Source organism: Clupea harengus, chromosome 3 (assembly GCF_900700415.2).
Source record: "Clupea harengus chromosome 3, Ch_v2.0.2, whole genome shotgun sequence".
In the NCBI taxonomy this organism is placed as follows: Eukaryota; Metazoa; Chordata; class Actinopteri; order Clupeiformes; family Clupeidae; genus Clupea; species Clupea harengus.
In genome coordinates, this window is record NC_045154.1 from 23,280,353 (window position 1) to 23,308,128 (window position 27,776).

At 43.0% G+C, this 27,776-nt stretch overlaps 2 protein-coding genes across 4 annotated transcripts; both read right to left on the reverse strand.

The window, feature by feature from the left end:
- Positions 1-440: 440 nt before the first annotated feature.
- On the reverse strand, positions 441-12,380 carry alkbh3 (alkB homolog 3, alpha-ketoglutarate dependent dioxygenase). 2 transcript variants are annotated; one of them, XM_031565077.2, is made up of 11 exons: positions 12,224-12,380; positions 12,056-12,115; positions 9,247-9,347; positions 9,079-9,146; positions 8,955-8,989; positions 8,132-8,179; positions 7,708-7,811; positions 3,963-4,051; positions 3,416-3,625; positions 2,870-2,968; positions 441-1,279 (listed from the first exon to the last, which is right to left on the reverse strand). In XM_031565077.2, the coding sequence occupies exons 3-11, from the start codon at positions 9,335-9,337 to the stop codon at positions 1,202-1,204; spliced, it is 822 nt and encodes a 273-aa protein (XP_031420937.1). In that variant the 5' UTR covers positions 9,338-9,347; positions 12,056-12,115; positions 12,224-12,380; the 3' UTR covers positions 441-1,201. The 2 variants fall into 2 exon arrangements, with proteins under 2 accessions (XP_031420937.1, XP_031420935.1); XM_031565075.2 differs by lacking the exon at positions 12,056-12,115 and having other exon boundaries at positions 9,247-9,350; positions 12,227-12,379.
- A 300-nt stretch (positions 12,381-12,680) lies between these two features.
- On the reverse strand, positions 12,681-27,607 carry hsd17b12a (hydroxysteroid (17-beta) dehydrogenase 12a). 2 transcript variants are annotated; one of them, XM_012842446.3, is made up of 11 exons: positions 27,183-27,607; positions 20,048-20,094; positions 19,559-19,634; positions 16,996-17,103; positions 16,259-16,323; positions 16,086-16,130; positions 15,520-15,554; positions 14,679-14,760; positions 14,500-14,565; positions 14,188-14,337; positions 12,681-13,889 (listed from the first exon to the last, which is right to left on the reverse strand). In XM_012842446.3, the coding sequence occupies exons 1-11, from the start codon at positions 27,358-27,360 to the stop codon at positions 13,782-13,784; spliced, it is 960 nt and encodes a 319-aa protein (XP_012697900.1). In that variant the 5' UTR covers positions 27,361-27,607; the 3' UTR covers positions 12,681-13,781. The 2 variants fall into 2 exon arrangements, with proteins under 2 accessions (XP_012697900.1, XP_031420933.1); XM_031565073.2 differs by lacking the exon at positions 27,183-27,607 and adding an exon at positions 25,660-26,103.
- Positions 27,608-27,776: the final 169 nt, after the last annotated feature.

The window sequence follows — 27,776 nt, forward strand, 5'->3', positions numbered from 1 at the left end:
ATGGTAGAAACCGGCATGGTAGATAACGACAAAACTTCATTTTGATAGTATATGGTCATGTTAAGTTGTAAACACACCTGTCGTTTCCACTAGCTTAGACAAAAACTCTTCAAAGCCTCTTTAAATAACTAAACTGATAAGGATCTACAATAATTAAGAACATTGTTTCACAATTTCTGTGACCTATACCATCCTACATTGTATGAAACATATAATTCACCATTTCTTCAAGTAGCAGTACGATTTAGGACTAATTAAAAGAATCAAATAAAATCACATGACCAGATGAGTTACCACCATGGCAACAGTCCATTAAAGTAATTTATACAGCTGGGAAAGTACCCCACAGCACTGACTACACAAAGAAGGGCAGAACAGTAACAGAACAATCCTCTGATTCAGACCTAATTACTCGTTCACAGAAATAAAGGGCCAGAAACTAGAGTGAGCAAATTGCACTTTATTTTTTTACAGCTGAATTTTTGCATCACAAAAACATCCCTTCGGGAAAATAGAACTAAGGTAATAGAGCACTTAGCTGTTCCCCTCACATTTTACAACCAAGGTGCTCTCCAAACATTAACAGAATTTCCGTCAGTTTTATAGACAAAATCCACCAACACTAAAACCACATAAGAACTTTGAAGCCAACACTGCAAAAAAAGCTGATGCGGCCATACTCAAAAATAAATATATTTTTTGTCACACCAAAAGACACCACACACACACACACACACACACACACACACACACACACACACACACACACACACACACACACACACGCACACACACGCACACACACACACGAACTCTCTCAGCTCTATGTTAAACAGAGCACTTCTTGTAAGTGGTAAGTCACCGCAACGATGACCAACTATTGATAAGCAGTGCTCCAGATGTAAGACTTCTGGCACATGCTGAGGAAGGCCTGCACACCCGCTGTTTCACGAGAGCCCTCTGCCACAGAATGGCCATGGCACCTCTGCCTGTAAGTGACCCACGTCTGGAGTACTCATGACACTGTGGTTTTTGGGTTCCGAGGTTTCATGTTTGGCTGCTGCATTAAAGAAGTGAAATACTTCAGTTAACTCATTTCTGTCCATATCCAGTCTTCCTGAAGCTGTAGACTTTACGACTGCATGTCTTGTGAACTTATCTTAAGGGTCACAGACTTCTCCTCTTTCACTCTGTGGCAAGGTTAGGGTTCAGGGTAGATGGTGCGGAAGGTGAGGTTGATTCGGGGTCCTCGATCGTGATATTCTTTGGCCACTTGGTGCTGTAACAAATAAATCAAAGTCAAACACAAACATATATATCAGAAATCCTCTGACAACGAAGGGCGAACTTTGGCCACGTTTTCCCTTCTGCTGGAGCAAAGGTGCCTCTCCACTGCACTGGGAGGCTCGACCACGCCGGCTCAACGTGAAAGACGCCCTTACTTACAAAAATCGAAGGACATTTGTCTTGGGGTTTATCCACAGGGTGTCATCAGGGACTCCAACCACATGGCAACAGCCTTCCAAGCCCAAAGTTGAGCCAAAGTTACGCAACGCTTTCCCCGTGTGTTAAATAAATATTTAGTGCACACTTCGAGCTCACGCTAAGGCTGTGGCTTATTTAGTCCCTCCGGTGTGAGTTACGAGCAGCTAACGTGATCGGCAGAGTACGAGCTGGCCCATGAGGCGCTCATGCTGGGAAAAGACATTCAGTTAACCCCATAAAATGACCTCGACCTTTAATCTTGCCCTGTGACTCTCCACACCTGATTTCTGGGCCAAAACCCCCATGGCAACAGGCTGTTCCCATCTAGACACATAATGGACCTTACGGTTTTCATATAAGCATGTGGATTGCGTAACTGTCTAACTGTCTAATTGTCTACACAGTAAAGCAATCTGATGTGCCACTGCTTTGACTGCTCAGTCTTCTGTCAGTCTTTGGCATGCAGTCCATTTCTCAAGAGTGATAAATAAACAGCAGTCCACGCAGTCTGTGAACACGCAGTCTGTGACCTGTGTGAGCACAGTGTCTCGTCTATAAGTATACCCTGCAATGTGACCGTATTCCTTTTCATCAGACGGGTTTTGTAATGGGCACAGAGGTGAGAAAATGGCAATTCTGGGAAATATAATGTGGTTGACATTTTTTACATGTTATATGTTCATTAATATGTGATACCGCACACATGTGCAAAGGTCTCTACTGGGTTCAGTAAAGAGAGGATCAATTAATTAGAAAGCCTTGCAGTAAAGAAAGTCAAGAACAGGAACATTGTCTGGCTACTCTGTCATACTGTCATTTTCTTTCACAATAGCAGGCAGGCTAGGAAGAGCAGTCTTTTGAAATGGAGGGATTGTCGCCAAGGACTCGACTCACGCCTACACTGGGTCTTCACATTAGAAGAGCTGCAGCTCATGTGTACTTCCAGTTAAGTGTTAAGTGAAAGGCTGAAAGTAATGCACTCTCATGCAGAAAGCATGCACGAACGAATGAATGTTTTTTTTTACATTAGATTAGATTGATTAGATATCATCTGTAAACACTGTCACACAAAACTTTCTCGATCCAAGGTTGAGAATGCAACTAAGGATACACTGCATGATGTACACTGCTATTTAGGAGGAGTTGCCATAGCAGCCATCTCTTCCTGCATGTCTGCAGAGGTTCAGAAGTACCAACAGCAATGTTAAGAATGTACATAATTGTTATAGACACTAATGTTACAAACAGAACCAGGCTTAAATGTATCAGGCTACTTATACGTTTTAGCAGTTTTATCATTCGGTGTGCTGGCTTATGTAAGGTTGGTCTGCAGTACTAAGGCTGGTTTATGTAACAGTGTGTAGGGGAGCCCTGTGTGTCGTACCTGCCAGTCGTCCTGGGTGCAACCCTCCATCATCAGCAGGGAGCCGTGGGCCAGCGGCATCTTTATGGTCTCGACATACGTGTAGTCGCCATTCTCCTCCTGCATCACACATACACACACATGCACAGACACATGTGCAAACAAACACACACACACACACACACACACACACACACACACACACACACACACACACACACACACAGGATCCAGTCATCTTTCCTGGCAATCACGCATTTGTCTGAGAAGGGCTTTGGGACTTTGAGCTCAGTAAAGGAAGCATGTGCACACACACTAATCACAAGCAACATAGTTCACACAGAGGGCAAATCAGGTTGTAGCAGCTGTTTCTGCAGAAACACCCAGTCACCTCTGTGTACTCTTCAGCTCTTCCTCCAAACCTGTCCCATCCACTTCCCCTATCTTTTGCTCTCTCTCCGTCTTACTCTGCCACTCCATTCCTCCACACACACACACACACACACACACACACACACACACACACACACACACACACACACACACACACTCCCAAGAGAGGCTCACCGGAGGAGGCTGCTTGCGGAGGCTAAAGGCGCGCGTATCGCCCAAGCTAAGGGAGGCAATGGTGGGCTGCAGGCCCAGCGAGGGTTCGTTGTCCGAGTGCCAGGCGATGCTGTCCTTGCAGTCGCGGTACAGGTTACAGAGGAGGGAGTTGAAGGAGCAGCCGCTGTGACTTTCAATGGAGGCTCGCAAACTACTCAGCACTGGGTGCCACTTTGAGTGAGATACAGAGATACAGAGAGAGAGAGAGAGAGAGAGAGATAGATAGAGATAGATAGATAGATATAGAGAGAGAGAGAGAAATAGGGTTAGAGCAGAGAGCAGAGAGCAGTGAACAGAGGTAGGCAGGAGGTGAATAGGATGTGGGAAATACAAGACAATATGGGCAGACCAGGGCATATACAGAGAATCACAGTATTACTTCATTAAATCCTTGTAGAATGTAGAAAATGAATGTGTTCAAAGGACTCATTTGCACTGATGATACATATCTCATTACAGCTAAAACTTAGGAGAAAAAGGAAGAAAAATACAGTGAAGACTGTAGTACCTGTGCGTTGGCCTGCATGGTAGAGTTAGAGTAGGTGTAAGGCAGTTCTCCATACCAACATGTTAGTCTGGGCTCATCATAGGCTCCACCTGTAACAAAAAACTCTGGATTAGCAGCGAGTAGATCAGCAGTGTGTGTGTGTGTGTGTGTGTGTGTGTGTGTGTGTGTGTGTGTGTGTGTGTGTGTGTGTGTGTGTGAGAGAGAGAGAGAGAGTTTGATCAACCAGAACCACTACAAATGGAAGCAAGGCTATCATCGCTAAGGCCCGTTCCACACTGCTTGCGCGGTGTGTGCGTGGGGGCTGCACTACCAGTCGATTTTCATTTCAGGTGAAAGCATGTACCTTTCCTGCTTGAGACGCACGTCTTAGGCACGCTTTGAGCCGCAAGTCATGTAGAGTTTCGGTGTGGAGCCTAATTTTCACGCGTGAGGTAAGCGTTTCTCAGCGGAAAAAAAGACTTGCTTTGATAGTCATATTGACATCATACCAGCAACATTACATGACTGACCATTTTCACTGCAGTTTCAATGTCTGGGCTATACGTCAACGATTTTTTAAACCAATTTAACAATTGCATGTTATGAAAGGGGGAAGTGGATAGAAGTTATATAGATACCCAATGTAAGCTATAATTACATTCTGTCGACCAGTTAACAGAACATTAGATGAAGGGCAATAGTTTTCCATTGCTCGCTCGCTCTCTCTCTCTCTCTCTCTCTCTTTCTCTCCCTCCCTCCCTCCCTCCTCTCTCCCTCCCTCTGAACTGTGGCAATAAAAGTCACATGACTGATTTCTGGTTACAACTGGTCAACTTTCTGGTCTTCCCTCTGCGGTCCCCTCATCAACAATGAATGATACCAAACTGACGGTGTATTGACGGCCATAATCAAAGCAAACTCAATGCGGGTAGATAGGGCTGGCAGGAGCAGCGCCCGGGCACAAACATTGGCGGTGTGAATAAACACGCAACTGAGCTGCAGCAGTTCTGCAACGCAGCCGCCACACACACACACACACACACACACACACACACACACACAACGCAGGCCGTGCAGAGAGGCCACAGCTCTATTCGCTCAGCAAGTGCCTTATACTAGTATGTCCAAGACTACTGAGGAGAGTCTGAATGGCTAGTCCCACTTCCCATGCTCTGCGTGTGAGCACTTGGCAGTGTTAAAATGCTCACTGATCCTTAACATAATCAGCTGGTCAAAACTAACTCCAAAAGAGGTAACAATCCCAAAGCACAGACGTTCCTTCCTTCATCCTCATGTGATATCAATGATGGATGTCAAAAAAAAAAAAGAGACAAATGAAAACATGGCAGTTCTAAAACAGCACCAGGAAAATGTTTTACCTCCAAAGCAAATGTTTGTGTGTGACTGATGAATTTTGGGCTTTCCAGAAGTCTGGCAGGAACCTTAGCAAAACATGGCAGCCTTCCCCAGTGAGAATCGATAAATAGGTCTAGAGAGACATGGCAGACATTTAAAGGACTGGAAAGAGTGACTCAGAGCATGACTTTCTTTTTTTGTCTCCCTCCGTTGGGCTCTCTCAAATGCTTGAATGCAGATGACTGATTGTCAACACAGTTGGATGTGTTTATTTTGACTGAATGTGTCAGGCTGTCGTCCGCTTCGTCAGAATCACTGCATCCTGAGAGTGCCATCAAGGTTTACAAAATTGCAGTTACCCCCTGGTGACTATCTGAACAGCAAACAAAAGCAAACTGGACATTACAGGAGGAGACTCTCTAATGAGGTGGACTCTAGTCTTACACTGAAAGTAGTCACGTAAAATGATAACAAAAAACAAAACCACATTTGAAATGTGAAATGTTGAAATGAAATGTTTTCGTTTGCTCTAAGGTCAAAAGCTGGTATACGCCGGCTTGCTCAACAGACACCACTTGGGGCAACTAATTATAGAGCAGAGTGCACCAGAGGGCATGGCATTGCATCAGCTGGGGATTTCTGTCATTTTCTGTCAATTTTAGAGAGACATTACAATGTTTGTGTAGCTAACTTGCTAACTGATGTACGTATTTCATTACAATATGTGTGTAGCTAGCTTGCTAACTGATTTTTTTTTTTTACTTTGTCTTTATTGGAAGTAAGACACATATTGTACAGACACTAACAGGAATATAGTAAAAACCACACATGGGGAGATAAGTAAACAGAAATAAAGAAATTAAAAAAAAGAAAGAAAAAGAAATACAAGGGGGTGGGGTGAACCTGGCCTATAACAGGAGGAGACTTTACAGGGGCCATATTATGATTATATGGGCCCTTACTGATGTATTTCAGCAATATATTGGGTGATGTCCTGTTGTAAACACGTGTTCTCATATTTATGCAGGGTTTCTGATCCTGAGCACAAAATAAATTATGAATAGCTCAGGCAGCTAGTGGGAAGGTGTGTGTTTATCAGTCCTTAATATAAATACTACCCACAGATGAAATGTTTCATTTTGTGAATTGTTGTTTTGCCAATTGTAAAAGTCCTGCACTTTGCCCCATGTACCATTACTGTTTGTAGGTGCCTTATGTCCACCTCTGAAATAGCAACTACATACACAGTCAAAGGCCACCTTATGCATGGTAAAAGCCCAAATTGCAAGCACCACAATTTCAATTTACCAGGCAAGAAGGTCTTATCAGTGGTATTGATTGATTAACAATGAATTATCTAAGCTCTTCAAATTGTCCTCACTCAAAGTGGAATTATACCACCTGCCTAAACTCTTCCCCCAGTTTCTCTACAATAGAAGGAATATTCTCACCATCAATATAAACTCTCTTCCACCAGTTTTCCCTAACTGATAGATACACTTCTACATTTGCTAGGTTTCAACTTCATCCTTGCCCATTTGAGGCCATCATTCATCTTGGCTAACTCTGGGCACATGGAGCAGTTGTTGTATCGTCCTGTCGTCCACATAAGCTTGGATGGGAGGCAACCGGGGTCCATGCAGCCAGAAGCCTCTCTACACCAACAACCCATTTAGATGCCCTTTTAATTACTTCCATTGCCATAATGAAAGCCAACGTTGAAAGGGTGTAGAAGCTTATCCTCACAATATGCTTTGACTAACACTGAAATCTTCTCAGGGACCTGAAAGTAACTGAAGACCTTCCACAACACTACGTGAAACCGATCCAAAGGTATTTGCAAGATCCAGAAATACCACATGGAGGTCTCTGCCTTCTATCTTTGCTGCCTGAATTTGATGCCAAATTATGCTACTAGGTTCTAAACATAAAGAATAGCCTAGGATTCCTGCTTTCTGCACAGAAATGTCTATCAAGCTATTTGCCTTCAAATAGGAGAACAAACTACTTGCTACCACACTAATGAAGATCTTCCCTTCCACATGAAGGAGAACTATGACATTTAACTGCATAGGGAGATATTCATAGACACTAAAAGCATAAACACTAAGATGGGAATAATTATAGCATTAATGGCCTTTCAAATGTGTAAACCAAGTAACACCTTGGGGAGGCCTTGAAGGACGACTGAAAGTGGGACTGAAACAGAGGGAAGTGTGTGTTTGAGGAAAAGCCAGTAGCCATAGTCTTGTTAGCGTTCCTTTTTTACAACTCAACAATAGCAAAACATCATATATGACTACTGGAGGAAAAATTAGTTTCACTGACATCCAGAAGACTCAAGCAGAAGTTCAGTTCAGCTAAAGGAAAAAAAAAGTAAAAGCATTCCTCGTCAGCCACATCGACTAACCTTGTCTGTGGTTGGTCTTTTGTGACCAGGGAAGCTCAGCCAGGAGAACACTGAACATCCAGTCTGCCTCCTCCTGCTGGAGGAAGTTAGTGAACAGCCGGAGCCTGGAGAACGTTACACGTGATGGGAGGGTGGGAGCATGGCCCAGGAGCAGGGTAAATTAAAGAAAAAGAAGAAATAACAGTGAACCACGCATACTTCAGCATGGCAGGTACCAATGAACTGGTGTTCAAATGAGGATTGGGATCTATAAACTCTCATAAAGAGAAGAACCAGAGCTCTCCAACATTTACTTCACCTACACATTACTAGAGCAATGGGACAGACAGCCTGATGTTTTAATGAAGAAAAAAATAAACTGAACATTTGAGTGCTCCTGTTCTCGAGAAATTACTTTCTCAGGGAAAGAGATGATCATACTTACCGGGACACTCCTGATGGGCCATGGCTAATGTCATACACCCCAGTTTTCCTGAAAGTGAAAGAATGGGAAGAGAAAAAAAATGAGGAGTCAGATAAGAATGTGTTGTCTGTTCTTGTGTATAAATGTAGCAGAAGCATTTAGATATTGTAATATGTTAAAACTGCAGCAAGTAAGAGAGAAAGAGAGAAGAGAGAAGAAAGAAGTAAGATATAAATTATTCAATGTTGTACTTTTGATGCCTTTGATATGTGGGACACTGAAAAGTTTTTTTAACCATGTTCCCCACATTTGATTTTTGATTGTAAAAAAAATATGCTAAACTTGACATTTTCCATCCATTCCAGCCTTCTTTACAGGCCGGTTTCTGCCAGATTAAATCACCAATGGCCTAGAAACTGCACAGATACCAGGACAGCCGGAAGACAAATAGTTGGATATTATGAATACTTTTTGAGCAGTGGATGTTAAAATTTCAGAAAGAAACCTCAACATCTGTTCTTTTTATTTTCATTTTTGAGGGGCTGTATCTGACACAAATCCCTTGCAAAACTGACCAGAGCCCAGTAGACCAAGTGCATATCCCCATGGGTCCCCTTAAGCAAAATGATAGGTATACAACATTTATAAGTAGCTTTATGAAACCCCTATACGTTAACTATTCCCTTGTAAGAGCGGCTGTTATGAATAAACAATTCCCCCATGGCTGCAAAATTTGGGATTTCTCTATATTGATTCATCTTTTAAAAAACACCTGGTCAATGGGTCAGATATGGATTACCCATCTAATGATCTACAAACATTATGTTAAATATTAAATACTTACTCAATAACCTTCTCCGCGGGAATGTCTCGAATTGGCTGTGTGAGATGGGGAGAAAAGACAGACATGTCTGAGCCAAGTGTAAAAGCTTGTTGTGTTAAAAGAATCAGAATAAATCAGTTCTTACCCTGGATGGCTGTTGAAATTCATATGTCTGTGGCCCTGCTTTCCATGATGTAGATCCAGGACCTGGGCCTGAGGTGAAGACACGAGCACACCTATATAATCCCAATCTCCATTCGAAAAATGCACTGAAACCATCCAGTGAAAAATGCTTCCTGCCCCTCTTGTTTACCTGCAATGCTGTTTGGTTTAGCTGATGTTGGTTTGACGAGTGGTTTAGCCCAGCAGCCTTGGACTCTTGCTCGCTGGCGTTTGTCTCCCATGAAGGAAACAGTGGAAAAAAAATTATATTCATCTCATTCACACATCACCTTTTTTTAATTCTGAAAATCACAAACCCCTCACAATCTAGCAATCTAAACAGCCTATTCTCATAAGCAAGTAAATACTGCCATCAAGAGGCAACATTTAGCCATTTCACATTCTGAGGCTCAGCAGCCCTACCCTGCATACAGACTAGGGATATACACCTAAAGCTGGGGTTAGACGACAACTTTACCACGATTTGCAATCGTCCCACTCTGTTATCTTCTGCTTCAGTCTGCCGACTTTGACAAGTTGGAGTCGACAGGTTTCAAAGATTATTGTGTTATCTGTGACGGGCACAGATACCACTTTCTTGCCCGTTGACCAAGATTGACGGAGCTGGGAGTACTGTCAACATGTTTTTTTTATTCCAATCTGTAATGCCTGTTAACCATACCTTTCAGTTTATGATTTCTGATGTGTCTATTATCTGTCAGGAGTGTAGGCTGGCTCTGTCAGACTATAGTCCTATCTCACTTCTGTTGTCACAGGGATATAATCTGGAGGCCCACAGCAGGTTAGGGTTTTGAGTCACAGATTGGCCAATAAGGGGACTGCATCCCGTGGTTTAAAAAAAAAAAGAAGTTAATTGTTTATGATGCATGCTTAAAGGCTGACCCAATCACTTTAAATGAGTTGACTATAATCACAGGATCACCCAAGGACAATTACATAGAGTCTTGTGACATTAATAAGAGACTTGTTTGCAATTTCCTACATTTTACATACATTTAGTAATTTAGCAGACGGTTTTATCCAAAGCGACGTACAAAGGAGAGAACAATCAAGCTACGAGCAATAGAGTGTAACGATAAATAAATACTACTTTACATAAGAAATAAAAATGTGTCAATCCTCCCTTCCATCATTCCTTACATCCTAACCCCTCCCTCTATTCAAAATGTGAGGGAAATGAGGAAGGAATGCAATGAGGATGGAGGAATCAAAGACAGACATCCATGAGAAATGAGATGGGCTTGATCACTCCCACATCCCTTTTAAGAGAGCATATAAGTAATGAAGGACTTTAAGATCAATAAAAACATTAATACCACTGAATGTAATTGTCATTGGAGTGGCTACATTTCTACATTCTACATTTAATTTGATTATTCTTCATCATTATTTTCTTTGTCTATTATGCCAAATCACTTTTGCCAAGATCTCAATTTAAATCCATCAACTATGCTAAATGTGTTATTACCTGAATTCCAACCTAAATAGCGTACAGTAAAATACAAGATATTATAGTGCATAAGAAAGACACAACTGCACACCAGTAAGTATTATTCATATAAACTGACCTTTTAAAAAGCATGTTAAGAAGGAAAAGCATAAATTATTCTAAACAAACTCTGAATTTAATTAGGCCTACTTATTGGGCCTCAAAGTCTGTGGAAATGGCAGACAACACTGATCTAGACAAAAGGCCCATCATACTACAGCTGTGGAAATCTGCTAGAATTCTCCATTAACACTTCTCCTGTTAACGGGGTGATAATTTGCTGTTTTCATAACATGGTATGAATTGTTTTTTAAACATGATCCTGTAGGCAACACAAACATCAATGTTTCGTTAAAGTTGCATATTTGATGAAAATTCAGAAGATCTTTTCTTGGTTGATGATTTATTTTTGTTCATAAACCGCTACATCTTATTTTAAATTGTATGTTGAAGAAAGCTTAGGAAGAAAGGGCATCAAGGACACGTGATGGCTAAAAGAGGACACGTCACGCACGTCACGCCTTGTAACCACCGACAGAAGACCCATCTCTAAAAACACTTCAGCACAGGATGCTCTTGTGTTTCCCCACTCATCAGTACTCTCTCCTCCCCCCTTGTTCCTTGTTCCTCGTCTCCTCTGGCAGCAATTAGGGAATTGAGACATCATTCCTGACGTCACACTTTGAATGATTTCCAGGGCAAGAGCAGGATGACAGAGGAAAGGTAATGGTAAATAATGGTATGAGACATACTAAAGGGCTGCGGTTGGAAAGTCTTTTTTTGCTTAGGGAATGTACCTAACAGTGAAATAACCCAGAAGTATCTAAGTGACAGCCATGATTAAGAGCAGGTGGAATTTGCTAAACGCTAAGGAAAGGTCTCTGAATGCTTCCTTCTTATCTCCTTCAGCATAAGGTACACTGAACCATCCTTTTAGAGAGAACAGAGACAATGCCTTCCCACAATTCCTTGCAACAACAACATTTAAAAACCCACGTCAATAACATACGCCATCGCATAATTAAGTAGTTTAAGTGCATGTGGCCAACTTATGAATTCTCCTTCACATCTTTCCCTAACCCAATGACGTTTTCCATCGAAGTAAAGGAAAATGGTTAGGAAAGGACATAGGACGTAATTTTTGACTATCCGACCGCAGTCAAGATAAGGGAAATAATCTTTTCATTTTTTCATCAAGTGACATGAACATAAAGGCTATGTATGAAGTAGACCTGTATACATTTTTGACAACAAGTTATTGAATATTTACAGCTCGTTTCCAGAAATAACTCCTGAACTCTTTAAGGAGAGAGAGTAGACCATGACTAACAAATTGTTCAACAAAATAATTCTGGAAAGAACACCAGCTTCTGGCGCTGGCTTATTCAAAGAGGTCGAATAGATTCAAAATACCCACCTAGATCTATAACGTTATAAAATCTATCAATACCTTTATGTAGGCTACGTTATGCGTGCCTTCCTGGATGCAGCGGTAGCGACCTAGCCTAGCCTTCTAGGCAGAATGAAGAGTTATGACAGTACTCTACAGTTAAGATACTCTCGTGCAACTAACACTTACAATTTAAGAATTTCAACGGTGTCCCGCCACAGGACTTACGTGTTAACGTGCTTCTGTGCAGAGAACTCAGTAAGTCAACTCTGCAGAATAATGGTATTTTGCTAACATAAATGTCTAACGTTAGAAGACTCTGTAAACTGTGTACACAGACTGTGCACTCGAAAAGAAGTCCCATAGCAAAATGAACTACACCTAATGGTTCCTATGTGATCTTGGTAGTGTAATTGCTCCAGTTTCTAGATAGGCTATCCCTTGCCTACCAGGCCCCTAATTAGGCTAAATAAATTCAGATTCTGGGGATTCCAGGTACTCTTTTGTAACCAATAGGATTTCTCCTGTTGATGGTTTCCTTGGGGAAAGTCTTTCCTTGGGGAAACTAATCACAAATAGGCTTGCTGCAAAAGTGAGTGTAGGGTACTGTGTTCTCATCTCAAGAACTCTACCTACCAATTTCTTCCTCACTTTCAAATTCTTTCAGAAGAAAAGTAGTCAGGGGTATATGTTGAAAACTTTATTAACAAACAACATTGCATATCACATGTTTTTGGCAGTAGCAATAACTTGACAAGTTTCCATAGAAAATAGTCATGATTGACAAGAGGCATTGGTTGCAAGTTTCCCTGATGAGCAGTCAGGAAGAAAAATTAAGGACAAATTAGGCCATAAACCAGTGTTGGAAATCCAGCCAAACTGTGCAACACAATATGATAAGGCAGTGCTCAATTAGAGGGTTCATTCTTTGGTAATGGATGGGTATACTATTTCCAAAGACAACCAACTGTTCACTGTCCCGAAGTCCCATTCATTAGACCTTCAGATGATGGCTTAAAGTCAGTTTACATTCTATCGCCATAGTGTGCGCCAGCCAAGACTTTTGGTCCTCTCAGAAGTACATCATGGAAATCAGTGAAACTCACCCATACATTTCCAGCACCATTTAAACATTCAACCCTACAAATAACATATTAAGAAGACTGAAGTATGTGTCTGAACCTTAGAAAGAGTAAACCTTTGGTGGTCTATACAGAATAAGGCACTTAGGAGTTTTTTTTTTTTTCATGCCAACTTCAGATTTATGGCTCTAGCCATAAATAATTCAAGGCAGGATGTGTGGCATATGTACGCATATAAAAGAAATTATAAATAAAAATGAACTAAAAAAAAGGTAACTTGGTGGTATTATGATCTGCTTACAACAGCAGTGTACATACGGTTTCCATTGTTCTGAAAATATCTGTACTACTGATTTGAACCAAAAATGATATCACACAGGATTTTTTTTAGACCTGTAGCAAATTCCTCCACTTAGTTAGCCATTTTTATACCATTTCCAAACAGGATACAATACAGTAAGAAAACACACAAACAAAATAGCCCTTGGAAAGAAAAAACCTTAGAAGTACAAACATTCAAACTAAATATATTTATAAAAAACTAGACAGACATACAGATACACACAAAGACATTATGTCAAAACATTGGCTTGGGTGGCCATGGCCATGGTTGGTCTTCAATCTAAAGTAAACAATGTCGGCTTGTACAGCCAAGTTAGGGCCTGAAGGTCTTCTTCGGCCATCTCAGGTTAACTTAGATCAGCTCATCTCAGCTTTCTCCTCCTCAGGTAACCCCCACGCTGAGCTTTGTTCATCTTCATGCCGAGGTAGAGAACCAGGTCGATGGGTGCGAAGACAGCAGACCACCAGCCCTGTAATAAAAAAATAACATGAATTAAAAGGAGGAATGTTTTACATGACTGCACTGTGCTGTACTTTAAAGTCTGGTTAAGGTGTTTGCAGTTTTTGTTCAGTGGCTCTAAGTATGGGGGTATATAAATACTTAGGCCAAACTAACTAAAAACTATGTAAAAAAAAAAAATCACAATAAGTAAATGATGAAATATAAAAAGGTGCAGAGAGTGAAATTACTCCACCACATGTTCCCTACTAAAGCTGTGTGTGAGGAAAGGTAATGATTTTCTCAGACACTTTAAGTAAAGGATGTACCATGAAGGCGTGAGGGAAATAGCCATTGGTTTGATACTCCAGTCCCACGGTGTTCACCGCAGCAGCAACATAGCGTTCAGGTGTGGGCTTGTCCAGGGTGGGTTTCCTGATCCTGGTCATCTTCGTGGCCACAAAGAAAGGAAGAACACTCTGTGGGAACAACAAGCAGAGTGAGAAAAGTGATTCACAGCTCTTATTGACTAGGTTGGAAATGTGGCTGTAGGATAGTGAGTGATGAACGCATATTAATAAATACCATGGAAATGGTCACAGGGAAGAAAAGTTGAAGTCTACAAGTTTCAACAAATTTACCTGGATGATGATGCCCTTGCCCTTGTACTCAGTATGGACTCCACGGGAGAAAAAGTCCACAAAGGCCTAAAACAAATATTAAAAACCATGTCTGTTAAACTACCATAAGATAAGACACAAATTGCAAAAACAACAGTGCAAAAAAAAAACCACAGAAACTTGCACTCATGGGTACTTGCCTTGGTGGCAGAGTAAATAGTCAGCAGTGGGACAGGGTACATGCCACTGGCTGAGGAGATGTTCAGAATCACACCTTTGGACCTGAAGGAAGACAGACATAAACTCCTTTATAATCAATATCAGCATGTTTTCAGTTACAGTTTGAAAGCTGTCTAAGCTAGCCCTGACCCATGAAACTCAGCCCTAGCAGCAATGCCATAGAAAACTGCTTTTGTGTGTATACACACACAGACACCATAGTCCAATCATGGTTGCCTGGTGTGTTGCCATGGCACCAGCTTTCTCATGCAGTGCCCCTGCAGCTGTGCTGATGTGCTTGAGAGAGAGGCTGGAGGAGCGAGGGCTGTTCCCATTACCACCACATTTGTTAGCTTCCCCCATTGGTCCGAAGTGAACACGTGGGACTCCCCAGCCAATGCAAAGACTACAGTCACAATGGAAGGCAAGGAAGTGGGGGGTGGGAGGCTGGGGATGCCATGCAGACTAGAGCTGGGTAGTCAGAGAACACCCGCACACGTGCACATACCTTTTCTATAGGGCTTCAATTACAGCCACTCCACAAGCTGCCTGTTCAAGTTTTTCAGGCCACAGCTAATCAGGAGTACCAGCAGTAGTACCAGATCTGTAGCATTGCATGCATAACCCACAATTCTTGTGAGAAATGCCCTATGTGTCCCATTATGGAGGTGTATAAAATGGGAATACTTAAGTGAATTTCATACGTTCAAGACTGCTCAGGAGCACCAAGGCAAGCTAGTACCAGGAAGTGACATCCAGGAGGTACATTAGCTCAACCTGCAGCACACCTGATAGGACATAAAGGAATGACAAGTTGCTCACCTCTCAACCATTCTGGGCAGCACCAATCGGGTCATCTAAATGGAAAAACAAGACAAAAAAATTGAATAAATTAAACCACCACAGGCACATTTTACATGAAGTCAGTCCAACTACCACAAACTGGCCTTTATTCAGTGAGGCATGGAGAGTATTGGTTCATTGACAAAATGCATTTCGGCGTCATGTTTGCAAGAACACTTGGGGGGAGAGAGAGAGAGAGAGAACAGCGTTGGTGTAGTTTAGTGTTGCTCTGGGAACAACAGGAAAACTGCAGGTACATCAGCAGCAGAGAAGGAAAAGGTGGACGGCATATGAAGGAGTTTGTTTTTTAAAGCAGAGCGTTTACAGGTTATATGGATTATAACCAGTCCAGCAAACAGTACATACAAAGGCAGCCATAAAGTGAAACGGACATGTTTAAAGGAGAAGTACATTTGGTTTGTTTCATTAATATAAAATAGAACTATAGTACAGCTTGTGATTAATTTCCAGTTCTCATAAACCCTTTGAGGTCTCTTCAGTCAACAAGATAAAACTCAGAACATGCTAATTATAATGCTTCTTACCTGACAAACCGACATGATGTTGACATTGATCATAGTGTAGATAAACTGAAATAAAACAAAAAGGAGAATATTTAGTTTCATTGCAAAGAGGTTTGTCCGAGTCAGTCACAATCAACTCAGACAATATTTCATCTTAAATGATAAACAATAGGCACTGATGCAGTGTAACTCACATTGTTCAGGTCAGGGATATTTAGGTAAAACTCCGGGTAGGGATAAGAGATTCCAACATTGTTAACTGTGAAGGAACACAGAGAAAATAAATGTCATTATTGCTAGTTGCCAAGTGTCGTAAGGCGACCATTCCTCTCTTCACCAGAAGGGGGAAGTAGCACAATAAGAATAAGGGCTTCCCCGAGACAACCAAAGATTATTTTAGCTACAAATGTAGACTTCTAAAAACAACTGCAAAATGAACCACAGAAAGATATTCACACACACTGAATTAACACACACATCATGAAATTCCATTTCATAAAAAAGGCTATGAGATACAATGCCCAACTAAATTCCCATTTCCATAATATTTATCCATTTCTCTGACTGTTTCTACCGTGGATTATAACCCTTAGGTTATATAGGTGATAGGTAAGAAAAACTATAAAAAAAAGGTAGAGAAAGCAATCCAACTTGTTTAACTCCTAAGCTGACAAATTCCAAGGCTGCACAAAACAGGCGTGTTTGAAAAAAGAACTCAGTGTGCATTACGTTTGCGAATACTTGTAATACGTGAAAATACGTGAAATACCAGCGTGATTGCCTTCAGAGCATCTGAACCACCTGTGTGGCCGAACACAGAGTGCTAAGCATGCAAGCCGTCAAGGAGAGGAACAAAGGGAAAGTGTGTTTGGCGTCAGCAGGAGAATTATTACCTGACAGCACTGTGCAAGCATGCAAGTCATAAACTCACCCAGAAGGCCAATTTCCAGCCCTTCCAGTCCTTCTTCAATCTTGGTGTAGATTTCAGTACCTCCAAAGTCCACAGCTATGGTCTTGGTTTCCACCTTGTACTGGCTCTCTGTTGGGTTAAAGAAGTCAAATTAAGTTCAATCATAGGATACTAGCATTCACTTAATTGACCTGGCAGATTTGAGACAAAGCGCATGTGACCAACATACAAGTGTGTGTGCGCGTGTGTGACCGTGAGTGTGTCTTTATGCATTTGTGTAAAAGAGAGAAGAGGGACTTCCATTTCTGAGAACAATGTGCACACACCGACAGGGGCCATTAGAACCTGCGATATGAGCTCTTCGTGAATTTCGTGCCAAACGAGTTCAATCCCCTAAAGCAGACACACCCCGAAAGCATGACCTCAGCATCTGACAATGAACTTGAGCAGCTCAAACACACACCTCACTGGAGAAACATTCCTGTGCTTTGGGAAGAATGGCAGCAACCCGACCACTTTCCCAACAGCGGGGGGAGCTGTTCACCACAAAATGCACAGCTCCCGACACACCTCCATTCCCGTGTTTTGATTTGCCTGCTGCAATTAGAATTTATTGTCCAAAGACTCGTTTGTCGGCACAGCGCTAGGGTGAATTATGGGCGGAAAATTCCTCCAATGTGCCACGAGCAAAGATTGCTTGTGCCAGTGCAGAAGTAATTGCTCACTAAGGTGACATTACAGCAAGCGCCATCCCCTCCCTGCGAAGGAGAGGCTAGGTGATAAAAAAAGGAGGGGAGGCAGCCCTCTTCTCAACTTAGGAGGCACGCTCTAAAATTCAATGACAAGTGTACTACCCAGATGAAAGGAGAGGGGGATTTTCTGAACGGTGGCGTCAGCCCTGCGCCGTGACTGGTCACTCACCACCCCCCCACCCCACCCCTTCGCCAGGCTGAGCGCAAGATGGGAGTGCCAGAGGTTTGGCACAGCGAGCTCTGACTCGTGAGGACCCATGGCACCTCCCCTCTCCCCACTTCCTCACCCACGGCAGGCTTCCAGCACGACTGTGGCACAGCAGCACTCTGGGTAATTGCAGAGCCCCAGTCCAGCCATGCAATGCCATAACCGTCATTGTGTGATTACATTTCTGAGTGATTGTGTGTGTGTGTGTGTGTGTGTGCGCGCGTCTATGTGTGTATGTGTGCGTGTATGTGTGCGTCTATATGTGTTTTGCAGACACTCACTTACATCACGAGGCGCACGCTCCAACATTAAGAGCCGTTCAAAAGCAACAGGACTGACTTTAAAAGCTCACTCACTATTGAACGTTTAAGCAGAGATGGAGATATTCATTCCACTAGCAGGAAGAACCAGCTGAGGGGATGTGGGAGGTACATTAGCGCCTTCCACAGCAGCATTCACTCACTTGAGCAACAACAGCAGGGCGAGAAAGTAGTCATTCCCAGCAGCCCACCACACACACACACACACACACACACACACACACACACACACACACACACACACACACACACACACACACACACACACACACACACACACACACACACACACACACACACACACACACACACACACACACACACACACACACACACACACAATATGCCTGACTCTCACCGAACCAACAATGAACAACTGCATTAGCACAGTAAATAATGCAGAAAAAACAAGCAATATTGGAACAAGCTTTTCCAGGACATCTAGTACAGAGAGAAATGTCTTCCCCCAAGGAAAGAAAGAACGAGAGACAGAGAGAGATGGGGGGGCAGAGAGGAAGAGAGAGAGAGAGAGATGGGGGGGCAGAGAGAGAGAGAGAGAGAGAGAGAGAGAGAGAGAGAGAGAGAGAGAGAGAGAGAGAGAGAGAGAGAGAGATGGGGGGTTCAGAGACAGAGAGAGAGAGAGATAGGGGGGGGCAGAGACAGAGAGAGATAGGGGGGGGCAGAGACAGAGAGAGAGATGGGGGGGGCAGAGAGAGAGAGAGATGGGGGGGCAGAGACAGAGAGAGAGAGATGGAGGGGCAGAGACAGAGAGAAATGGGGAGGCAGAGAGAAAGAGAGAGCAGGAGCTTAGCCTGAATGTTGGAGAGGGTTACACACGTCAACAACCACTCAGACGCAGTTCCTCTTCTCCCCCCTCCATATGCGCTCAGGGCCCACACTTTTTTCCATGACGACAGACGTCATTTGAAAGAGTTCCAGGCTTTTACAACGGGAGGTTGGAGAGGGTTGGATGAACAAAAATTTGATAAAAATCAAAAAGCAATCATCCTTCAGGCATCATTTGAAGGAGATGACACACACACTCTAAGAGGCAGGATGTGCTGAAGGAACAAACAGGGAAGGGAAGCCTGTTGGCCATCTAACACTGTCAGTACTTCTCAGTGAATGTCCACCGTCATGGTATGCCAAACAATATGGCGTGGGATACAGGAGGGTTCAATAACAATGCTCAGTCCATCAAAGATGAAACTGAGGACTGCACAACCACAACAGATGACAACCCTTCATGGTAACTGTCTTTCACCTTCAGAGTACAGTGCTCACATCCAAGGTCAAGGACTTACCGAGGGACTGGGAGACATCATCCAGTTTCTCCTGAGAACGACTTATGAGCATCAGGGCAAAACCTCTGCGGGCGAGCTATGAAAAAAAAAAAAAGACACAGAAAAACAGTTCAACATAAGACCTTGGTGTGTCTTGTCTTAAAGACGAGACTATACTGTCCATTGTTACATGATTTGCAACGGTAGATGGAGAGCAAGATAAGTCCATGGTCTTGTGTCATTGTGGAAGGGAGAGTGCAAAATGAGTGTAGAGCACAGCTTTATACATGTGCGGCCTGTGTGTATTGTTTAAGTGCATAGTGTGTGTGTTTGTGCGTGTGTCATTCAGGGTATTTGTGAAAGCCGTGCGAGGGGGGCCCTCTTTTACACAAGTACTCTAGACGCCCTCCCTGCCCTGGCCTCTGAGTAAAGCCTCTCTCCCTCTCTGACATGGATGAGTCACCATGCTTCTGTGGAGAGAGGGAAAGAAACAAGAGACTGAGAACTCACCTCCTCTGCATAGCATTTCCCAATGCCGTCCGTGGCGCCAGTGACAACTGGAAAAGACAGAAGCAATGGAGGTCAATCAAGGGTCTCCGCATCCTCATCTTCAGCACAAGACATTCATTTTTAGATCTAACAGACTCTGCACTCACTAATATAACTCATCTATTCTTTGAATACAATTCAAATTCTACACACAAAAGGTCAAAATAAATCAATTGAAAAGGGTCTATGTAGAGAGAGACCAAAGAGATATTCAAAATGTCTTAAGATCCGAGACCCATATTTTAAAAGAATCGCAAACCACAGAAAGCTCACTGTGGGAACAATTTAAACTGAACAATAGTTTGAAAATATACCGTACAGCATGTTCCTGAAGGATAAGACATTATGAGGTAGATTTAAGGTCCCGAGGCCAATGTATATCTGGTAAAGTTAGGTACATCTGCCGTTTTTTTGAAGGTTGCTCATATTTAACGTCACCATTTATGGTGCATCACTGAGTGAACAGTAAACCCCCACCCAATGCGTAACAGTCCCTGATAGTTTGATAAATACAACTATGCGATAAGCCGTGCAGTTCTAAAATGACTTCATATGGGCACAACAGAGGAATATATATTATGTTCTAGTTTTTATGTTTATGTTCTTCTAGTTTCCAGTGCAAACTATTCATCAAGTCAGCAAAGCCATTTTTCAGACCTCATTGCTTATTCATTTGCACCCTACATACACAAGAATGGGAGAAAGGCAACACAGGAAGAATATCCATTTGCAACTTTTAATACATCTTCACTACATAATACATATATTCACACACACACACACACACACACACACACACACACACACACACACACACACACACACTTGTGTTAGCTATGGCAGCCACCATTCACAAATACTGTGCAGCAGACAGGAGAAGGGATGAGGATAGCGGAGCGGAGCGCGTGAGAGGAGGGGTGATGACGAGTGAAGAGCACAGGGAGAGGAGGGGTGAGGAGGGATCCTGGGGGCTTCTATAAATAGAAAATGAGAGGGGTGAGATGCAAGGCTGTGCGAAAAGAAAGGGGATGAGGAGATGGGGAAAGAACAGAGATTCACTCACTATTTTTTCCCCCCTTTCTGAGAATGAGAACAGCTTCTGCAAAGAATGATCATTGCTTCGGGTGCTTCACAGCAAAAAAAAAAAACAGGGGGTATATTATCCCCACGACCATCTGGATGCAGGGTCAATAGATGGGAACCCCAAGAAGGATTCTCTACTCAGACAATGAAAAATCACTTTCCAACCACATCTGATTATGAATGTTGAAACCCTCCAGTCCCCTCCATATCATGTCCCAATGCCCACTCAAGGATAGCCTTGTTAGCATTGTAGCGACCCTATTCTCACATTTGACTGCACAGGTTAATTTGGGCAATCGGCTGCAAACGAACTAACCAAACCCTTATGGAGGCATGGAGTCTGCCAGTAGTCAGTTATAGTTTCTAAGTGGCTGAAAACAACCTTGCAACATTTGCCTTTTCTAATAATGAAAATACAGACCCTTTTAAACTAATTAGAGGGCCATGCATCCGCCCTCTCCAAAAGCCCAGAATCCTCAGTCTAGGAAACACTGTTGCCGCGAGAGACCACGGACTAGAGCCTTAGGGTGACACCCAAGCACAAAGCACATTCCAAACCAATATGAATCGATACCACAGCATGGGAGCTCATGACAGCCACTGACAGAGAGATGTTCATGGTATGTGTGTGTGTGAGATGTTCATGGTATGTGAAGAGGGCCTGAGCCCATGTCTGCATGTACATGTGCATGTGCACCCAAGAATGTCTGCTTCGGGTGGGGTGCCTTACGGGAGACAACCATAGCTATACATGCATTTGTGCTTGACATGTTCTTCTGGGTGTGAGCCCTCATTCGTCAGGGCGGGACGGACGGGTTCACAAGGGCAACAGAGCTCTAACGGCTGTCAGTCTAAGCAGCAGGTGGAAAAGATGAAGAACGCTAGCATTTCCATGCAAAGCTCACCCTTCTGTGACTTTTGAAAGGCCTCAATGAAGGTTGCAATCATTACTCACCACCATTTCTGAACATACTGGTTGCTACAGGTAAAAATCCAATCCGATCACACACACACACACACACACACACCAGGGGTTAATTCCCACTCACATGAGAGAGGAGCATTGTGTCTGTGGCACGCTTCAGCCATCAGCTGTGCAAGCACACACGTGCATCATACGACAGTGGCTGACACTCCAGAGGTGCCAACAGAGCATACATGGTGTGTGTGGCAGGGGGGTATGAAATTAATGATTCCTAGCATATCCACTATTGTTCCAGAACTAATCATATCTTAAGGAAAAGGAGAGAAAGACCCTGCTTGCTAACAAAAGAAAACGGAATTGTGGGAACGGAGCATCCAGTTCAGAAATACCAACACCCCCACCACTGCAGATGCAAGCGTCCCTAGTCCTGCATGAAAAAAAAAAAAAATCCCCAGGCTAAAAAAAGCAGGAGCCTGGGTAAAAATAGCAGCCTTGTCTGGGGGGGCCACCTCAGCATCTGAATACTAACAAGACGTTCACCCTCCTCCTCACTCTCCAACCCAGCACCTCAGCCACTACTGCCCCCCATCCCACCCAGCCCCCCTGACAGAGGTGGACGTTCATGTGTCTGTGGGGGTTAGGCACCCATGAACGCTCACAGTTTACTGGCTGCATTATGGTTTCATTCATGGCATTCCCATTCACTATATAAAATTAACAAGACTGAGAGACGCTCTCAAGCTCAAACCCCTCATTGCAGGCTGTGGACTAAGAATCATTCCAATATGGCGCTGAAGGACCCCCACTCTTCCAATCAGCGTTGGATGTAGTGAGAGCAGAGACTGCAGTCCTTGTGTGCTCCCCCGAATGCAGGGTTATGTAATCTGTCGCATCATTTTCCTCCCTGCCCTCTCCCTTCCTCTCTTGTGAATGAACCCCTGCCTCCTTGTGCTAGGACTGGATACACTGCTGCTGCACAACAGTGTGCAGACACCCACCCACCCACTCCCAAAAGCCAGGCAGCTTTAAATAGCACATGGAGTCACGTGGCCAAAATCAAAAGCACACACCAGATCCACAAGATGAAAATAGATTTCTATATCAGGACAAAAACTGAAGAGGGGAAAAAGTCTAGTCTTTTGCACCCAATGACTTTCCTAATTCATCCATGTTCTCCAACTATACTATCAGGTTGATATCATCAAGTCCAGTCCAACAACTGGATATCACAATTGCTCTTTAAACAGCAATCAAGGAAAAAATAATAATGATATTGAATAGAAATCACAAGCTGTTGACAGGTGATCCTATTCCTGACCAAGTACTTTTGATCCGATAGGCTGGGCATGTAAAAACTCAGATCTGCCTTCTTTGAGGAATGGTGTTGAAAAAGGTTTCACCTCAACCTAAGGCTGTGCATCATTCTACTGAAAATAAATATAATATAAACAGCCTTGTCAACAGGTCAGCAACATACAGATGTGCATGGTTTATCTCCCAACTACATGCGTCACAGGGGCTAATGCTATTTGCCATTTGGTTCCTCTCCTGCAAAAGCAATGTCTTAAAAAAATGATTGCTTAATATTTTTTTAAGAATGAGCCCAAGACACACTAAAAATAAATGCCTATATAAATGTACAAGTAAGACTGAAACAGAATTCATAAGCTCTGTCTTATTGTAGCAAAGTGCAAACATAAACAAGTCCAAAGGGAAACAGCAGATGGGAGATTTCCTTTTGTAAATAAATAAATTAAATGTGGAGTCGTGACAGAGACGAGAAGGAGGGGGGCAAACACTGGATGCAGGGAGGGCGGGAGGAGTGAAGGGATGTACTAAGCTGAGAGAGAGGAGAGGGAGACAGAGGAGAGGAGAGAGGAGGGGAGGGAGGGAGGGAGAGAGAGAAAGACTCTGAGGAGGGGCGTGGGTTATGTCTGCAATTGTAGAGATTCTATTTTACCCATCAGCCTCCGCTGCAGCACGTGTCTCAGAGTGTGTTCCATCACATGAATGCCAGCGTTCCCCTCCTACTCAAGCCCCCTAGTCTCCCACACACACACACACACGACCCATCCCTCTGTATAACGAGAGAGACAATCACAGCCAGTCACCATTCACAGCACACAGGCATGCCACATTTCACAAGCAAGGAGACTCAGAATAAGAACTCATCCCTATGTAACACACCATGCAAGGAATATGCAACACATCTAATTTACATGCATATGCAGATAAGGTAGCTGTAGCTCTTTTCAAGTCATTTCATTCTCACTGACAAATAGCATATCTTTATCTCGTCATATATACATCATATCTTTATCGGCATCAATCACACATGCAATACTAGTATTTAACTGAAAATGAGCTATTGAAAAGAGCTATTCCCGTGAGACTGCAGAGCCATTTCCTCTGAATAAGGGTTCTTTGTTCTCCTGGGCATATTCATACTCTCCAACTAAACACAATGTGATGGGCATGTGCACAGACAAGTCCTGGCATTATTACGCAATGATGATGTTGCTGGCCCAGGAGGAGAAAGACAGGGAAAGGGCGGGAAAGAATTCAGTTCACCGTGTTCTCTAATATAGTAAGGGTTTATACAATTCCATACCCATATAAAGGTAGGCCTATTTATTTGAATTATATGTGGAGAGCAAAGGGGCTGGTTACTAACTTCAGTTTTCATTTGAGTGAAAAAAAAAATGACCCTCACTTAAGATTCAACACAAGCTGGTTTGTTGATGACGATGAAAATATAATGGCGAACAAATCATACATTTTAGAATGTATACACCCAGAATAGATACATCAGTATCATTGGAATTCCAACTGCTGCTCCAAAATGCTAATACACAAGCAGCGCCCTCTTCCCCAAATACCAACTGAAGCCAACTCATCCGTCAGCACGGCATAGCCCTTCTTGAAAAAACCCTTTACATGCAATACTTGCGTTAGGCACAAGGGGTCTCCTGCACACATTCAACACTGAGTGGCATATGCATCTTAATTAAAAATGCGATTTTTTCACACAGCTCTCCATATCTGTTTCCCAGTAACTCCTGAGACAGCCAGGGGGAGAATGAAGCAGAAAGGAAACAATCAGAAACTCATCATTGGCTCAGTGTGGGAGCTACGATATTAATGTTGGAAACGACAGAACTTGTTGGTCTGGTTGCTCCTCATAAATGAATGTTGCAAGAAAGAAAAACGGTTTCATCTGTCCTCTACCCCACACCTGCCACGTGAAATAGCAAACACTATAGCAACCCACTGAGAGCTACATTACAAGGGGAATATGTTTGAATTGATTTGTGCGTTATGATGCAAATCGATAGCATCATAGCATCAAGTGTGGTTAGGGAAGATCTTAAAAAGATTGTTCGAGACAGTCTTACATTATTGCGTAACCATGCTAAAGTTGTATTTCAAGAATATCAGGACCAAAAACTAGTTCTCCAAGATAACCTGAGCATTTGGGTTGACGCTCATTGGAAGTGAATGTGCCGGAGACAAGTCAGACAGGTCCTGAGCTTAGTCGGTTTCAAGGAGTGGCGCACCAACTCACCAGATAATCGCGCCACGTTGTGTAAGACCCATGCATCGTGCATGCACGAAGCTGGAAAATTATCCGTTCTTAAGTCAACACATGCCTTTAAGACGCTATTTCTGCCCTCACCATGACATGTTTACCGGGTGCAAGTCATCTTCCGCCCATTGCGACAAGCAATCCAGTAGCCTAGGCACATTGAATTGTTTCATGCGCATGTGCAATGACAAAGTATTGAAATTATTTGGACGATCATCGTCTACGTGAATTTAGTCAGTTTGTCTTTGGAGAAATACATCTACCTGAAAAGTGTACCCTAGTCACCTACATACACTCCACCAATGCGACATACCGGTCATCATTCGCTACACTACACGTGGTGAAGATGAAGACTGCATACCGATGCAGGTGCACGTTACAGATCACAACTGCGTCATCTCGAAGGGTTGAGTCTTACACACAGAATATTCGGTTAACAAAATAAAACACTCGCCGTTTAATCTTTTAGAACGATATCGAACCGACACAACATTTGTTTGAACAGAGGAGTCGAATTGGCTGGCACAGCAGGACGCCACGGGCTCTAGTCTCAATGGTAGAGAGACGCAGTGCCAGACTGAGCAGAGGGCACTAGAGAACTGGGTCAGACCAGGCCGTGGATATGGACATGGCTCCTCGGGTTTTTATCATGATGTTGATACAAATATGACCGATAACTGCAAAGACTAGTGGAATAACTCTCGAAAAACAAAACGTTATGTTTAAAACACAAATCCTATGAACGTTAGCCTCTTTGTGGATTTCAATCAAACGTTCTATATTAATTGTTCCCATGAAATGCTTAATTGAGGGCGTGAATCTTTAGAAATCAATTACTTTACATTTCATCGTTTAAAACTATATGGTATACGTTAAAATACGTGTTTTACGTTTCGGTCACTGAAGTCTTGTCAGTGCACATAACTGTATTGGTCATTATGGAGTCTACTCATTTTTTTCTATCATGTGGTTATCTCTGGCTGGGTGCTCACCTAGATATTACAGGTCATCAAATTTGCGCATAAATGTGTTCACTTATGGCGCAGTCATTCACTCACCAGCCTCCCTACCCGGAACACTGCTTTAACTATCATCACCTCTAGCCTAGAACAGCACCCAATCCAAATATACATATTAATACACACTCACTTCAACCAGTTATACAAGTAGGTTACTTTACACTGTCATCATCCAAAGGAACGATTCAAATGAAGAATTATTAAATGCGTATGTCACACCAAAGAGATTTGACCACTAATGATATCCAGATAGCAAATGATGAGTGCTAGTTCAACCATAATCACCCAATATAGCGAGGGCTCAATGGAACACATACCATATCTGCTACAGCGTTTGAGAATAAAGTTAGTATTTTAAATAACCTAGAGAATCATCATCTTGAGATTGAACTCTGAAGTCAGTGAGTCCTTAAACAGTGGACAGATATTGACCTTTTGTTGGAGGTGAAAATTCAAATAATTCTAATTCAAATACCAACTCACCTGCCCATTTTCCCAATTTAGGAGAAAGTAAATCTCCGTTCCCAATCACCCATATCCGAATAGCGGTGATAAGTTTATAGAGCAGCCACAGCGATAATAAGGACGTGACAAGTGCACCGACCCAGTAAAACGGCGTTTCAGCAGAATGAAGCAAGTCCGCCAGGTAGAACGACTCCATGAGAGCGAGTGTCTTTGAGCGTGAAGTGGCCAAAAATACGGCAATATGCAATAATGTAGAGCAACAACGTGCGAGTCCCTTTATAAGCAGGTTGTAGCTTCACACTCCCACAACTCCCCCAACACACTAGACTATCCAGATTTATGCGCACGCCCCCCACCTACTCCATACACTCTCGGTCAGCCCTCTTCTATTGTTGGTTGGGTGCCGGTTCTGTCCACCAATAAGTACGTCCCATTCATTGGTGAATAGCTCTGCCAGTCAAAAAAAATCCATTCTCATTCATTCTATTTTTCTGTATGGAGGGTGGGCCAGTTTCGATAGCGGGTGATGCAGGCCTCTGTGCAGGACTTTCATTGGCTCTGATTCATAACAGGTTTATCTGTTTCAGTCAGGATTACGAAACCTTCCAAACC

What these genes read in the sequence shown, in the direction of transcription:
- alkbh3 (XM_031565077.2), bottom strand. Translation starts at nt 9,337, where the DNA reads ATGGGAGACAAACGCCAGCGAGCAAGAGTCCAAGGCTGCTGGGCTAAA. An exon ending in CCCGCGGAGAAGGTTATTGA is followed by an intron (nt 8,180 to 8,954) that starts GTAAGTATTTAA and finishes TTTCACTTTCAG; the next exon opens with GAAAACTGGGGTGTATGACA. An exon ending in AAAGACCAACCACAGACAAG is followed by an intron (nt 4,052 to 7,707) that starts GTTAGTCGATGT and finishes TTTTTGTTACAG; the next exon opens with GTGGAGCCTATGATGAGCCC.
- hsd17b12a (XM_012842446.3), bottom strand. Translation starts at nt 27,360, where the DNA reads ATGGAGTCGTTCTACCTGGCGGACTTGCTTCATTCTGCTGAAACGCCG. An exon ending in ATATCCCTGACCTGAACAAT is followed by an intron (nt 16,131 to 16,258) that starts GTGAGTTACACT and finishes GTTTTATTTCAG; the next exon opens with TTTATCTACACTATGATCAA. An exon ending in GCAAGGGCATCATCATCCAG is followed by an intron (nt 14,338 to 14,499) that starts GTAAATTTGTTG and finishes TTGTTCCCACAG; the next exon opens with AGTGTTCTTCCTTTCTTTGT.